This window comes from Urocitellus parryii, chromosome 5 (genome assembly GCF_045843805.1).
Source record: "Urocitellus parryii isolate mUroPar1 chromosome 5, mUroPar1.hap1, whole genome shotgun sequence".
NCBI classification, from domain to species: Eukaryota; Metazoa; Chordata; class Mammalia; order Rodentia; family Sciuridae; genus Urocitellus; species Urocitellus parryii.
This window is the reverse complement of record NC_135535.1, coordinates 51,962,345-51,978,858: the sequence shown is the minus strand read 5'-3', so window position 1 is coordinate 51,978,858 and position 16,514 is coordinate 51,962,345. Positions and strand designations below refer to the sequence as shown.

General features: G+C 35.9%; 1 protein-coding gene across 1 annotated transcript in view; it reads right to left on the bottom strand.

Annotated features, from left to right (window-relative positions):
* The window catches only part of C5H12orf56 (chromosome 5 C12orf56 homolog), an 80,776-nt gene that overhangs the window by 57,295 nt on the left and 6,967 nt on the right, over positions 1-16,514 (bottom strand). Inside the window, exon 2 of the mRNA XM_026392969.2 lies at positions 3,578-3,740. Within this exon, the coding sequence (XP_026248754.2) occupies positions 3,578-3,740 (163 nt within the window). The remainder of the gene's footprint in view (positions 1-3,577; positions 3,741-16,514) is intronic.

The window sequence follows — 16,514 nt, the reverse complement described above, 5'->3', positions numbered from 1 at the left end:
GGCTCCATGTGATCATGATAGTTTTGTGTTTCAAAAGCTCCTGCACAAAAGTATCAGATGGTGCTTTTGGGTATGAAAGTAAAGAAGAGGTAACAAAAGGTGTGATCTATGTATGTACACAAGATAAATTCTTCATTGCTTTAACATCATTTTCAAGGTTTCTAGGAATTTAAATTTCATAAAACCTATATATATATATTGTACTGTATTCTTTCAACGTGTATTTTGATGTTCCTATATATGTTGGGGGGGAAAGCCAAGAATAATTAAGCTTGTGAACAAGGGTAAATATGCATTTAAGGCAACTAACACCAGTTGCACACCCTAATTAGTGCAATAAGAGACCTGGTAAGCAACCAGGGATTTGATAAGCCTACTAATTACAACAACTTTTACAAACAGTTTCCATGCCCTAGCATGTCAGTGAGGAGAAGTGCTTATCCATGAAAGTATACAAATAAAATTTGCCCACATTTTGTAGCTCTTCAATAATCCAAGAGGCTCTGAGTTTAACCAGAAGTGAAGTCTAGTGAACAATGAAAGACTAATAAAGGCTAGTCTGTCAACACTGGCTAGACACCAGAAGTAGAAGGGCTTATCCATGTGCCCCCATGGACCTTTATTCTTCCATTCTTCTATGCAAAGGAATCAATCCTGATGGCAGACTCCCTTAAGTCAGCCATCCAGCTGTGTGCCCAATCCTGGCCATAACATTCCAGGTAATACAGTGACTACAGAGATGAGGAAATTGAGGTTCAAAAGTTTAAGTGATTTGCAGAAGATCACAGTCAAGCGATATAAGAACCAGGATTTACACCTGGCTTAGCCAAGTCCAAGTTCATGCTCTGTTTCTCTGCTTTTCACTAATTCCCAGTCATAGGGGTAGATACTTTAAAGGACTCTCATATATTTCTAGGTACATCTATATCTATATATCTTTATCTCTAAATATCTGACTCTTTTCATTCACAACACTTTGACATCAAATTAGTGAAGTTGTTTACCTTCACCCAAAAACCAATCCTTCAATTCTCTGAACACCAAATGGTGGTCCTATAATTCAATTCAGTTCTGACACTAACTATCTGGAATTAGCATACACCAGATAGGTTAAGGATTCAGTCACAAAAGACTGTCCACACTTCAGATAGGTGTTCCCCCCTGAAGAGGGCCAGAGTAAGCCATTTCTAAATAATCCACATTAGCATATTGGCCATTTTGACCAGATAGTACCTGAAAAATAGCAGATGTGCGAAGGGCTCACTGACCTACTTTAAAGGTGGGACATAAATTTCCCATGAAAAAAATTTGACCTTGCTACCCTATCCAATACCTAGAAAAGAACATTCTTATCCCTAGAGATAGGGAGCTGACACTAAGAAGAATCTGCACAAACTTAGTAAAATAACCTTTATCTTTCATTAGATTCCCCTATATATTTTCTGGTCACTTTCCTCTTACAACAGCACCTAGCTAAATAAAACCCCTTTGATTTGTCTTTTCACAGCTCCCTAATTTATCATTCTTTGTCAAGATAGTATATAAGCTTTTAGGTCTGTCTTCTTTTGGGGGTCTCCATTTCTCTTCTATGAATCTTCCATTGCCATGTAAAATGATTAACATCAAATTAAACTTGCATGTTTTTCTCCTGTTAATCTGCCTCTTGTTGATTCTCAAAGCCAAACACAGAGAGTAGAGAAAAAGTCTTTCTTTCCCCATGCAACTCTCCACCTGAGGTTCAATAATTTGCAAAAACAGTTCATGAAACTCAAGAAAGTGCTTTACTTACTATTACCAGTTTATTAGGAAGGATGCAAATCCCAAGCAGCCAAATGGAAGGGATACACAGGGCAACATGTTGGGGGTGGGGGTTCAAAGCCTCCCTGCCTTCTCCCAGCACACCCCTCTCAATGACTTCCATGTGTCACCAACCTGGAAGCTCTCCAAACCCAGTTGGCTTTCCAAACCCCATCATTCAGGAGTTTTTTAGTGGAAATTTCATTAGGTAGGCAGTGATTGATTAAATCATTGGCCATTGATGATTAACTCAGTCTCCAGAACTTCTCCCCTCACTGGAGGTCAGGGTAGGAGTGGAGGTGGAAAAGGACTGAAAATTCCAATTCTCTAATCACATAGTTAGTTCTTCAGACAACCAGATTCAATCCTGAAGCTACCAAGAAGCTAACCAAGTGCCACTTCATTAACTTGAACTCAGGTATCATTGAAAGGAGTTTGTTATGAGTAACAGTATTCCAATCAGGCCCATTACTTGGGAAATTGCAAGGATCTTCAAAGCTCTGTATCAGGAACAGAGGGCAAAGACCAAATACACAATTCTTATTGTACCACTCTCTCTCTCTCTCTCTCTCTCTCTCTCTCTCTCTCTTTGAAGACCATGAAAACAAACACTGTTATTGAACTATATATTATATTCTACATTTTTCCACTTTTCTTTGGAATTTTTAAACTTCTTCACAAGAAAAGTCCCAAATGTGAAACATAAAGGATGGCAGTTCTAGTAGCATCAGGTGAATGCCAGGAGCCCTGACTCCTTGTCCTCCCCTTCTCTCCCCACCGCACCATGGACCTTCCAGCTGTCTTTGGGCACAACAGGAAAATCACCAGCCACAGACACTGAGTTCTTTAAGGACAAGATTGATCTAGTCATGTATTATAGTTGTTGGGTGGTGACAAAGATTCTTTCCTTAACCAAACGCTCCTCAGATTCTTCTAAGCTTTTCAACTAGGCCTCAACTTTTAGACTTCTACATTCTCTGCATTGTTCAGCTTTAGCTAAACTTAGAGTTATATATACTAAGGTCTCTTTTTCCCTATTTCAGTAGTCCTGAGTAAAATCTGTTTTTACCATCTTAACTACTATTCAGCTCTGGTTTTCCTTGACAGTGAAGATTCCTAACAAATATTTCTGAATGAAAAATAAGTGCTCTTGATAGCCATAACTATTTGGGCAGGACCTCATGGCTTTCCTTGCTGGCTATAGAGGCAACTATCAAGGAGTATCCTAGAGGAAAGTTCACATTCCTTCAGGTTTCTCACTGTACTTCTTTACCAGGTTTGTTGTTGTTGAAATCTGTAGATGTCAATATGATTATTAAAATTAAATAAGAACTGACCAAATTGAATCTAAATTATAACTCATTCTTTAAAACAAACAAACAAAAGCAAAAACTTGGGGCTAGGGATGTGGCTCAGTGGTAGAGTGCACACTTAGCATGCATAAGGCACTGGGTTCGATCCTCAGCACCACATAAAAATAAAAAATAAAGATATTGTGTCTACCTAAAACTAAAAAATAAATAAATAAATAAAATAAAAAGCAAAAACTTACTGAATATAGTTCTCTTTCCTCCTTTATCCTTTTGTCCTGCCTTATTTACTTTCTCCCTCCAAGCTTTCCTTCCTTTCCATATACCCTAAATTTACTGCAAATTGTGCCCAGCCACTGAGCTGCTGATAATGGATTGGTCAGTTCATCTTCAATTTACAGAACATTGGGTAGCTTTTCTACCTCATAAAGAAACTGATCTTACATCATTTTGAGAAATATATTCCATACCTTTTTTGTTGTTAGCATTGGCATGATGAAATGGAATTATGAATTTCCTGACACCTTTTGATTTTTCACACTCTTTTTTCAAAACAGTTGAAGAATAGATGATACGAATGTGTTGGTTGATTTCCCTATCAGGTGAACTCAAAAATTCTGGGTAATCATCAACCTGAAAAATAAAAGTAATCAAACTCATTGAAGACAAATATAACTACTTACCCATTTGGGAATAATAAGTCCCCCAAAGGTAAAGGCAAGTTTAAACTGCATTCTTTCTTTTCATATTTTCACTGGTACAAATAAGTAGTAACATGCTTTCATTTGTTAAAGTATATCCCACTCCACTCTTCATTTTGAAAGTAGATCTCAAAATATATAATTAATTGGGTTTAAAATAGGATTTTTCTATTTAGCAGCCAACGTCCTGCAACAGTCTACAGAGATTCTGTAAGTACAAACATCACTATGGGAACTATTGGAAATGTGTTCTGCTTCCTCCAATTAAATCAAAATCTAATTTTGATTTAAAAAGAAAAAGGTCTCAATAAATACTGAGGACTTTTAGATTTTCTTTCAATAACTTACTTCCTTTTTCATGAAAAAAAGCAACAATATCTGATTGGAAATCTAAGAGTAAATCTAGAGAACCATACAGGAATATTTCAAAACATTAATTCAACAATCAGGAGAGATTCCACTATAGCCTTTTTCAAGAACTTAGAATTCAGATTAAAATATTTCACCATTTCATCTTTCTCTTTGTCACAAAGAAAGAAATATCAAATAATTATAACAATTTAAAATTATAATTCAGAGTAATTGAAGAAAAATAGATCAATGAAAACTTATCAGGATCTACTTAAATTTAATATATAAAAATTACTTTCAAGGTATACCTCAGTGTTAGATGAAAGGCCCTGAGTTTGATCCCAGCACTGCAATATATATAATAAATACATCATATATAAATATATATTAAAGACAAAATATATAAATATATCTTTATAAATAAACATACATTTTTTTTCAAAATATAGAAAATAATTCAGAGAGTTAATGAAACATAGCCCAATGTAGGTCTTCAGAGGATGTGCTTTAATTAATAATGACATTTTATAGTTAGTAAAGGAATTCTCTTATGCATAGGAGTCTTCAGAAATGCCTTAACTTATTTCAAACTTTCATTCTCTAGAATTTTTAAATGCCTTTTTATTATATAAGATCATTTTAAATAAAAATAGAAAATGCATGTAAAAACAGAGAAGAAAATAGAAAACCATTATATATAATTCCACCCCACACCCCAGTACTTGGGATTGGGGGATTGAACCCAAGGCACTCTACCACTGAGCTACATCCCTAGCCTTTTTAAAACTATTATTATTTAATTTTGAGATGGCATATTGATTAAATTGATGAGGCTGGTATTGAACTTGCAATCCTCCTGCCTCAGCCTCCTGAGTAGCTGGAATTACAGGAATGTATGACCACAATTGTATTTTATAATATCTCAGATTGAAGATAATTTAAATCCTTGAACTGATATTGTACAATCATAAGATACCAAGATAATTTCTAAGAGAAAATACTGAAACATTGGCTACTTAAGTATAATTTTAAGTATATATACTTCTGCTTCTTATTTTTATATTTATAGAGAAGCTATGTTTTGGCCATTTTAATGTATGTGCTTCTTTACAGTGGTTCCACTCTTGCAAAAGAGGTTTTTTGTTTTTGTTTTTAGCTATAACCCTCAGCCCTGAAAGCAGGTTACTTTTTACATCCATTTTTTAAAACATTTTTTAGTTAGTTGTCAATGGACCTTTATTTAATTTATTTATTTATAAGCAGTGCAGAGAATCAAACCCAGTGCCTCATACATGGTAGCATGTGCTCTACCATTGAGGTACAACCCCAGCCCCCTCTACATTCATTTTTAAATGTTTTGTTGCCAAAATTCATATGCAGCAAAATGAACACACACACACACACACACACACAAAAAAAAAACCCAATCAATAAATGGGCTAAGGAGCTGAACAGACACTTCTCAGAAGATACACATTCAATCAACAAATATATGAAAAAATGTTCAACATCTCTAGTAATTAGAGAAATGCAAATCAAAACTACTCTAAGATCTCATCTCACACGACTCAGAATGGCAGTTATCAAGAATACAGACAACAATCTGTTGGTGAGGATGTGGGAGGAAAGGCACACTCATACATGATTGAAGGAAGTGCAAATCAGTCCAACCAATCTGGAAAGCAGTATGGAGATTCCTTAGAAAACTTGGAATGGGGGTGGCTGGCTGGGATCGTGGCTCAGTGGTAGTGTGCTTGCCTAACATGTGTGAGGCACTGGGTTCCATTCTCAGCACCTCATACAAATAAATAAAATAAAGGTCCATCAACAACTAAAAAATGTTAAAAAAAAGAAAAAGAAAACTTGGAATGGAATGACCATTTGACCCAACTACTCCACTCCTAGGTCCCAAAAGACTTAAAATCAGCTACTATAGTAATATAGCCACATCAATGTTCATATCAGCTCAATTCACAATAGCTAAACTGGAAGCAAGCTAGATGCCCTTCAATAGATGAATAGATAAAGAAACTGTGGTATACATACACAATGGACTATGACTCAGCATTAAAAGAGAATAAAATAATGGCATTTGCAGGTAAATGGATGGAGCTGGAGAACATCATGCTAAGCAAAGTAAGCCAATCCCAAAAACCCAAACGCCAAATGTTCTCTCTGATTAGCGGGGCATGGGAAAAATGGAGGAACTTTGACTGGGCAAAGGGGAGGGAGGAATGGGGGCAGGAAAGATGGTGGAATGATATGAACATCATTACCCTAGGTACATGTATGACTGCACAAATGGTGTGACGCTACATCATGTACAACCAGAGAAATGAAAAGTTGTGCTGCAATTGTGTAAAATGAATCAAAATGCATTCTGCTCTCATATATACCTAATTAAAATTAATTAGTTAAATTTAAAAAGTGTTTTGTTGCCACTTTGACTATACAGGTAATGAAATATCATTTCTCAGATATCCATTGCTTTCTCTTAACCAAGAGTCCAAATCTCTTCTGACAACCTCTGAACTTTTACCTTCCCCAAGTCAGATTCTAACTATAAGAAATCAATATATAAAATTTTCAGGATATTTTTTACCTCTAAAATATCCTAGAGATTTTCTGGAGGGTTCCTAAGAAAATCACAAAGACTCTTTCTTTCACCTTAAAAAAAAAGAGAGGTGCTGGGGCTGGGGATGTGGCTCAAGCGGTAGCACGCTCGCCTGGCATGAGTGCGGCCCGGGTTCGATCCTCAGCACCACATACAAACAAAGATGTTGTGCCCGCTGATAACTAAAAATAAATAAATAAATACTTAAAAAAAAAAGAGAGAGGTGCTTGAAACAGGCTTATTTGGTCTACTTACAATTGTAAATTCCATGGAAAGAGTTGTCAAGTCAGAAGAGATGCTCAGCCTTCCTTAGATTTAATTTGTATAGTTGTGATAGTATAAATATTTTAGAAACTGCATGTTTTATGGGAAATCTTTGGGGATTTGCTAATGTTCTTGCCGCCCATTTGTCAGGATCTTGGTGGTGCTTTGCTTCATCATATTAGACAACTGGAATGCATGCTATCAGTCATAATTTCAGTCATGCAGAATGCTGACTTGGCCACAGCCTTGCTTTTAATTTGCATACGCCATTTTCTATACTAGTAAATTTTTTGAGGGATTATTTTGGTCTTATTAATGCAGTTAGTAAAAAATACAAATATCAAATTCCTTCTTCAACTCTCTTTATTTATATTCTTTTCTTATGCTTATTCCATTCTTGGCTTATATAAATGTTGTATCTTAGTATTATTATGTCATGTCTCATTGTAAATTATGTTCATTTCATTTTTGTAAATCAGATGTAACATTTACTGATTTCTTTGAAAACAGGCTTAGTGACTGTCCTTAGAGATATTTTTAAAATGTTTTTGCAAATTTATTATATTTGCTCTGCATGACACAGGAATACCCAAATTTTCCTGTCAGTTGCCTTAATCTTATTATGACCCTCTTCAAAACTTTCACAATGAAATATTCTCAGAAATAAACTAACCACAGTCATTTGAATTCTCTGACTTTTACAGATCATTTTGGTTTTACTCTGATGCTGGCTTGAGGGTTCACCTCTAAGCAAAAGATCACTTGTCTTCAACAAAGGATGGCCACAAAGCCTCCTGGAAAAGGATTAAACCAGTACTTTAAACTACTAACACTTCAAAGCTGTGCGGACATTGCTTAGACATGTCTCAGACCACACCTGAGTCAGGATGTCTAGCACTGTATTTAGGTCAACGAGTAGATGACTTCATGAGACTTCTAACTCGAGATTCAGCAGAACAAGAATTAACTTTATAGAGTGAAGGAAGTTGAAAAAGAAAATTTTATTGTTGTTGTTTGGTTCTTCATAAAGTTATGAATAATGTAGCCAGAGCATAAGGATACTGGAAATTGGAATATTATTGATATTGTTTTAGTGTTCTATTCTGGGGACATAAAAGGAAGCTGTTTCTTAAATTATAACCCATATGTAATCCATTCTGCTTTTGAAAACTGAAAATTTTTAAATATCTGATTTTCCGTTACTCTCCAAAATACAGAAACTTGTACTATATTCAGTAAGAATCTGCCTTCCTTTTTATACCAGGACATAATTGGCCACATTGACTGTATAACCAATGGCTTACATGAAGTATCATATATAAGAAGGTTGTTAATGTAGCAAGGAAGAGCAAGCCACATTAAGATCAAACGTTGCTGGTTCTTATGAAGCCAGTGCTTACAAACCCCTCTGCCCACCACCACCCAGAAAATAGCCCTCATATTTGCTTAAAGAGTCCCAGCCTTACAAAGTGAGACATTTTTAGGACCTGAAGAAAAAACTTTTGGGACCTCAAAATTCACTCAAATTTACAGGTACTGCCAGAGAAGTCTGGTAGTTTCTTTGGCTTGGTTTCTCAGCATTAAGATAACAAATAGTAGAGGCTTTTGAAGGCTTTTGACATCCATTGTGAAGTTTTAGAACCTAAATTTAGTCTGAAATAGTTATATAATACTATAGATTTGCAAAACATATTTAAAGATGCTAATATGGTTAATTAACACTTGCTGTACCTATGTACCCAATTAGGCTAATTTAAGCCTTATTTTATAAATAAGAATCATCTTTTCTTTGATATTATTATGATGGTGGGACTGGGAGGAACTTTGAGGAAAATTTGTGAAAAACTGAATTATAGGAGGAGAAGTTGGTATTTTGTTCAGCTCACTCATCCAATTATGTGTGCTTTTCTTTGTCTTTGAGCTGTTTCATAATGCTGTAATTTGTATAAATGTTATTGTATTTTTAAAAACATAGAAAGTTAAATTTTCTGTGTGGTATGTCTGTAAACTTTTCCTCTTATTTCTTCCTTTGATTGATGCTTGGAAATGCCTTCTACACCCTGAAATCAGATAAATATTCTCTTCTATTTTTTTGTACTACTTTATAGCTTCCTTTTTTACAGTTTGTTCTCCAATTCTTCTAGATTCCATATGACTATACCTTAGAACCTTAATCTAATAACTAGCTGTGACTCCAAGTGTATTTATTTAGTACTAATCTGAGGAAAACTATACTTTAAGTAAAGAACAAATGCAAATAAATATGCAAATATTTCTGAGTCAGATTGCTAACTAGAAGTTTTGGTGGGAGACAAAGCATAATTTAAATAATAACTATATAGTTTATGGAACACAACACATAAATGATCTTAAAAAATCCTCACTACAAGCCTATAAGGTGGTTATTAACACCATTTTGCAAATGAGGAAACTGACGTTTAAAGGGAGTCAAGTTCACAAAACTAGTAAATGGAAGAACTAGGATGACAAGACAAAGCTGTATGACTACAAAGCCAGTTTTATGAAAGCAACCAAGATTCAAAGGTGGGAATTATATCCGTGAGAGAGAAGAGAGCATCTGCAGAGCCTTATTTATGGGAATGAGGTGTACCTACATAAATATGTAATTTTCTATGTATTTCATTAAGAATATTGTTTAAAGATATTCCAAAGAATTCATACTTTGTAAAGGTAGTTGCTAGTAAACCTACAAGAAATAATAAAAGGGGTCCTTCAGGTTAAATTAAAAGGACCCACTACTAGGGAGACTAAGACAGGAGAATTTTAAGTTCATGGCCTCTGCAACTAAGTAAGACCCTGTTTTTAAATAATAATAATAATAGCTGGGGATGTAGTGCAGTTGTAGTGCTCCTGGGTTCCATGACCAGTACTGCAAAATAAGTAAATAAATAAATATTTAAAATATGTTAATTGGAGGGCTGGAGTTATGGCTCAGTGGTATTCATTTTTATTCATTTTTGCATCTTTAGTTCCTGATAATTCATAACTTTAGTGGAATGCACCATACAAAATTTAATATCCACTCAGTAGAAGCATACCAGATAGAAAAAGTCTATATAGATCAACAGGTTGCAGTTTGGAGGTCAGTACACTTAATGAGATATTAAGTAGTACAAGGCAGGCCTAGCAAGAGATAAATTGTTTGACATCTTTCAACTTCCATGGTCCTTTCCAGATTTAATATCCTCTACTCACAGTAAACTTTAACTCTCCAGTTTCCAATAAAAGAAGGAAAGTAATTAATTAATTATAATTCAATTTGTTACCAGTTCCAAGAATATAAGAGAGGACCAATGTCAAACCCAAAGGATTGACTATATTGATAAAATGGCAAATACATGGAGACATTTTGAGTAGATTTCCCTCAAATTAAACCACATTAGTTTTTATGGTTTTGATATTAGATATCTCCCAAAAGTTCATGTGTTAATGCAAGAATGTTTGGAAGTGACATGATTAGATTATGAGAACTGTAACCTAATCAGTGGATTGATCCATTTGATAGATTAATAATTCAAATGGATAACTAGATAATACTTATAGGCAGGTGAGGGAATGGCTTGCAGAAGTAAGTTCCTAGAGGCATGCCCTGGAGGATTATATTTTATTCCTGGCTCCTACTGTTCTTTCTGCTTCCTGGCTACCATAAACTAAGCAACCTCCTCTGCCATACCCTTCCACCATGATGTTCTACTTCACCTTGGACCCAGAGCAATGAATCTGTCCAACCATGAACTACACTTCTGAAACCATGAGCCCAAAATAAACTTTTCCTCCTCTAAATTGTCCTTATCAGGTATTTTGGTCACAGTGACAGAAAGCTGACTAACACATTAGCAATTACTTATGTCACATTGTACATAAGTTTGCTCTTAAGTAGAAGCTATTTTTATATTTGGAACTTGGCAAATCCTCCAATTATCACAATTTACAAACTCATTATAGTCTCCACCAGAGTTTTTTCCCCCCATTATATTCTGCCTGTTTTGATTCCTAAGGAAGCGTGAGCAGATAAGCTGTTTATAGAATCCATGAATATTTCTGACATGAAATGACCCAACCACATATTCTAAAAGTAATTTCCAGTTTTAAGAATTGGGCAGTACCCTATCAAAATAATAAAGGCTCACTACACTATTTCAATGTTAGATTTGAAAAATCATTACCTCAGGGCTAAGAGTTACATCTGAGAAAGACTAAGAGAAAAAATATTTCAAGCCTTGGTCCTGTAAAAGGGATGCAGCATCTCACCTGGGTCTTTTCAGCCAAGCTTATCCTTGAGCTTTATAAGTAATAGTAATGACACCTTTCTTGGCTTTGAAGGACAAAGAGAGCTACGGTGTGGGGAAGTGAAAAAGGTGTTTTGTTCATAACTTCTTCGATTCCTTCCTTGGCAACCTATGCCCAGAAACCACATTATTTGCCCACTGAGATAACTATGTTGTTCCTATTGCAAAACCTAAAACCTTCTACAGATATACCGTAAATTTGCAGAGGGTCGGTTGTTGCTATGTGCATAGTTCTGATTAAAGAATGTTGACTCTGAGGTCACACCGACCTGGATTTACATTCCAGTTCATGTTTTCCAATGTGATCTCATGAAAGTATTCACTCTTTCTCTGCCGCAGGTTCCTCATCTGTAAAAGACAGATAACACTGCCTTCCTTATAAAGTTAATAGGACTAAAAGAGGTATTCCATTTAAAAGATTTTGCATAAGGCTGAAACATAGTTGATGCCCAATCAATATCTGTTACTACTAATGAACATTGATTGTTCATAAGACTTCAGTGGGCTAGGAATATAGCTCATGATAGAGCACTTGCCTGGCATGTATGAGGCCCTGGGTTCAAATCCCAGCACTACCAAAAAAAAAAAAAAAAAAAACTCACTAGTGAAATATTGAACCCTATTCATGGTCTCCTCAGTCCAGTATTTGTCTCTGATGATGATAGCAAGGGGCATTTTGGGACAGAAAAGAGTATCTTTTGTTATGTTTGGGTTGTTGTCATATACATTATAATACACATGTATATAAATATGTGTAATTTTTATCGAAAATAGTCTTAACTTCTTTTACTAAGAACACTATGTATCCATATCATTTTTTTACCATATTTATATTTGTGACTAGTGTTTTTTTATTTAAAATACACTTTCTAAATATAAGGGGACATCTCTTATTTCTTGATTTCTAACATTTTGTGGACAAATCCATATTTACCTTATCCTTTCAACTTGATTTCATTGCCTTGTCTCAGATCTTTATATAACTTTTCATTTCAGAGGGGAAAATACCCCTAAACTTGAAGCAATTGATTAATTCATCCTAGGTATTTTTGAGTTTCTGCTAAAAAACACCAAATTGAAATGTATGAGATAAAAGATGGGTCTCTGTTTTCAAAAAGCTTAGAGTCTCATGGGGATTCATTTAATCAAAAAGAATTTTTTATCGCCAACTATGTCCCAAAGCAGCTATAACCTAGAGATTGAGAGCACTGGCTCTGGAATCAGATTATCTAGTTCACTTCTGGTTCTGCCACTTAGTGAATGTCCTTAGGCAAAGTACTTAAACTCCTGTCAAACCAAGGCAACGATACTAACTGGGGTTGATAAGAGAGAGTTCCAAGTTAAGCACTTCAAACAACACCTAAGTGGCATATAGAACTCAATTGTCAGCAATTTGAGGTTGGCACTAGGTTTGTTCACAAATTCCTGTTCTTCTTCCTTCCAGACACATGGAATATACAAATGAAGGGATCCTAATTTCCTGGCCCCTTTTAAATTAGGCATGGCTATGTGCCTGTCTCTAGCTAATGAAATGTGAGAAATGCCATGTGTCACTGATAGGTAAAAGCTTAAAAATCAGTACATAACTTGCCAAGTTAGTGTTCCCTTGCCATAGTACTCAAGCAAGCATGTGCTGAGATGGAGCCTCTGATATTAAAATGAGTGACTAAGTGTCTCTTAACTAAAATAAACAGAGCCCTTTGCTAATCCACCATGGACAAGTGGCTTGAATAGTCTCATAAACTTTGTTATGTTAAAGCACTGAGACTGTGGAGCTGTCTGTCAACGTAGCTTAACCTGGGCTATCTTAACCAGTGTATTATCGTTACAGTCACTGAGATATAACAGTGAATCAAACTGACAATATTGCTGCTGTCATGGAGGCTCTTAAGACGTGCACGTAATATTCAAGGCAGGTATTCCTAAGGAGGTGATGCTGAATTGAGGTTGAAACATGACTTCCAGGAAGGAGTCAACCCTCTGGAGGATCTGGAGGGACAGTGTTATAAATAGAATGATAAGTGCAAAGGCCTGGAGCATAAAGGAAAAGCATAAAGAGCTTGGCAAAATGTTAGGAAATGAATCAAAGAGATAGAAATGTTCAATCATGGAGGCTCTTGTGGGCAACAAGAATTTAGAAGCCCATGGACATTTTCAATCAGAAAAGTGATAATTTATGATTTATGATGCAAAGATCAGTGCAACTTCTGTGTGGAGAGGAATCAGTTTGGAGGCAATTTCAATAGTCTAGATATGGAAATGAATAGCTGGCACCAGAAAATGGGGTAAAAATGGTTATAGATGGACAAATTTTGGAAGACAGGTCAGGAGAATATACTAATGAGTTGGATGTGAGGAATTAAAAAGATCAAAGATAATGAAAGATGATAACATTCCATGAAATAAAGAAAAGTAAGGAATAGATTTGGGGATAGAAATCAGAAATTCAGTGTTTTAACATATTGAACTTGATACATCTAATGGGCTGAATTTTCAGAAAGAACAAACAAGATAATGTATTTTATAACAACTAATACATAATCAGTGCTAAAACAATAGTTACTGTCTTTGCACATTTGCTAAATTTGCCAAAGCCAAGTGCCCTAATTTGCAGAGAGAATAATAATATCCATCTTGCAGGTTCATTGTGAGCCTTAATTCACTTAATATATGTGAATCAAGGCTATTAATAATGACTAACATGAATTATGTAGCTCTTACCATGTACCAAGCACTATTCTGACTGTTACATTAATTTAATCCTCCCAACCCTATGAAGAAAGGTATTATCTTCATTTTACAGATGAAATTGAGCAAGAAGGTTAAGTAATTTGACCGAGTCTGCCCAGGTACAAAGCAAAGATAGAAATAAAAGCTGAATAAAAACGTATATTGCAGATAATACATTCATAAATGTAAGTGATGAATTATGATGAATATTTAACAAATATGCATTGACATTCTCATTTGTGTCAGGCAATGTTCTTGGAACTGAAGATGCTTAAGAAAGAACAGAACAGACCAAATGACCTGTACCTGTGGGATCGGTCAAGAAAAACTGTTTGGAGAAAGAATGACATCAGCTTAGCCCAGAAAATGTACAGGAATTGAATAAGGAAGAGAGTAGAGCAAAGGTCAGGCACTCCTGTGGCAAATCCTATGACCCATTCCATTCAAGCTAAGGATGTTTTTCACATTTTTAAAGGAAGCGGGAGGGGGAGAAGAGGAAAATATGGAGGAGGAGGAAAAGACGAAAAATGAGAAGGAGGAGGAGATGAGCTAGAGATCACATAGAGTCCAAAGTATTTTTCTATGACCCTTTATAGAAGAATTTTGCTGAACCCTAGAATAAAGGTCTTTCCAGGAAAATAATATGTGTAAAAGTTGCTGAGATAGAAATGAAAAAAATGCAAAAGAAAGAAGTTCAGTTTCAGGGAAAGGTGAGGTCTGGAGAAGACTCAGCCACCCAGACTAGGGTGCCCCAGTATATGAAATCTAACATGAGACTTCAAGACTGAGAAGTTTGGTGCCAGACACAGTGGTCCATGCCTCTAATCCCAGAGACTTGGGAGGCTCAGGCAGGAAGATCACAAGTTCAAGGCCAAACTCTATAACTTATCAAGACCCTGTCTCAAAATAAAAATTTTTAGAAAGGAGCTTGGGATATAGTCCAGTGGTAGAGCACCCTGAGTTCGATCTCCATTACAGTCAAAAAATAATATAATAAAAAGGACTAGAAGTTTGGGGAGAGAATATAATATAAAATAAGAACTGAAACCACCTTCCTTTTCAAAGAGGTAATGGGGCTGGAGGTGTGGCTCAGTAGTAGAGCACTTGCCTAGCATGCATAAGGCACTGGATTTAATTCTCAGCACCGCATATAAATAAATAAATGAATAAAATAAAGGTCCACCAACATCTAAAAAACTATTTTTTTAAAAAAAAGAGGAAATAATTTTTAAAATGTGTATTTTTCAGGTTCATTATTCTGTCCCTCCATCAGATGCTGGCACACGCCACCTATATGTCTGGAAATGTGTTACACTATGAGAACACACAGCTGTATAAGGCTGGAGGGATTCTGACACTCCAGTGGAACATCATAATACTTCAGGTTCTAAAAGAGAAGCAGGAACAAGCTTCTGATGCAGCATAAAACCCATTTTTTTTTTAGCTGAGATGGGAAGAATTAACATATGTAAAGCATTTATAGCAGTGTCTGGTACATCGGAGATGCTCAAAAATTATTAGTTGTAATTATTTAACTTATTTTTTTAAAGCTGCTCATGAACACATACTAATAAGATGAGCCATGTTCTTATATTTATTACACAATTTTTAAGTGTCTCCTATGTGCTGAGTCCTGTATTACATAAAGATAATCATTTCAAATCCTCAGCAGTTTACAAGTGGATGGGAGATAGACAAGCCAACACATTTACAGGAGAGAATAAGTATGATAAGCACCAGGAGCATGACATGGCACATGGTGCCATGGGAGAAGTAAATGGGACCATGGCCTAGTTTGGAGGGTGAGTGTTTCAGGGAGCACCAGGGTATTGAAATTATAGGAGTTAAGAGAAGAGGGGAGGTTGCAGTAGCAAGAACAGCCTTTGCAAAGGCCAAGGGAAACAGGGCCTGGCATAGCCAGAGAATGGAGTGTACTCCCTTTTTTTTTTTTTTTTTCCTTCTTCTTTAGTCTTTCTTAGAACTCCTCTCCAGCTCAGCCACAGTCCCAACCCCTGAGTGTTCTTCCCCACCTCTCCACCTCACCCCGGTACTGGGGATTGAACTCAGGGGCACTCAAGCACTGAGCCAAATCCCCAGCCTTATTTTGTAGTTTATTTAGAGACAGGGTCTCACTGAGTTGCTTAGTGCATTGCTTTTGCTGAGGCTGGCTTTGAACTCTCGATCCTTCTGCCTCAGCCTCCCAAGCTGCTGGGATTACAGGCATGCGTCACCGTGTCTGGTCCCTGAGTGTTCTTTTTGTGACTGAAATGCAAGGGAGAACTGGGCAAAGAGCAAGGCTACACTTTGAGCAAGGACCGTCTAAGGTTCTTCATGTTAAGAACTGAAATGTTTTTCAGTTAAGACATTTAGATTTTAATCCTGTGGGTAATGAGTACCTCTTGAAAAGTTAAGGGTGTCATATGAGTTCACGTACTGC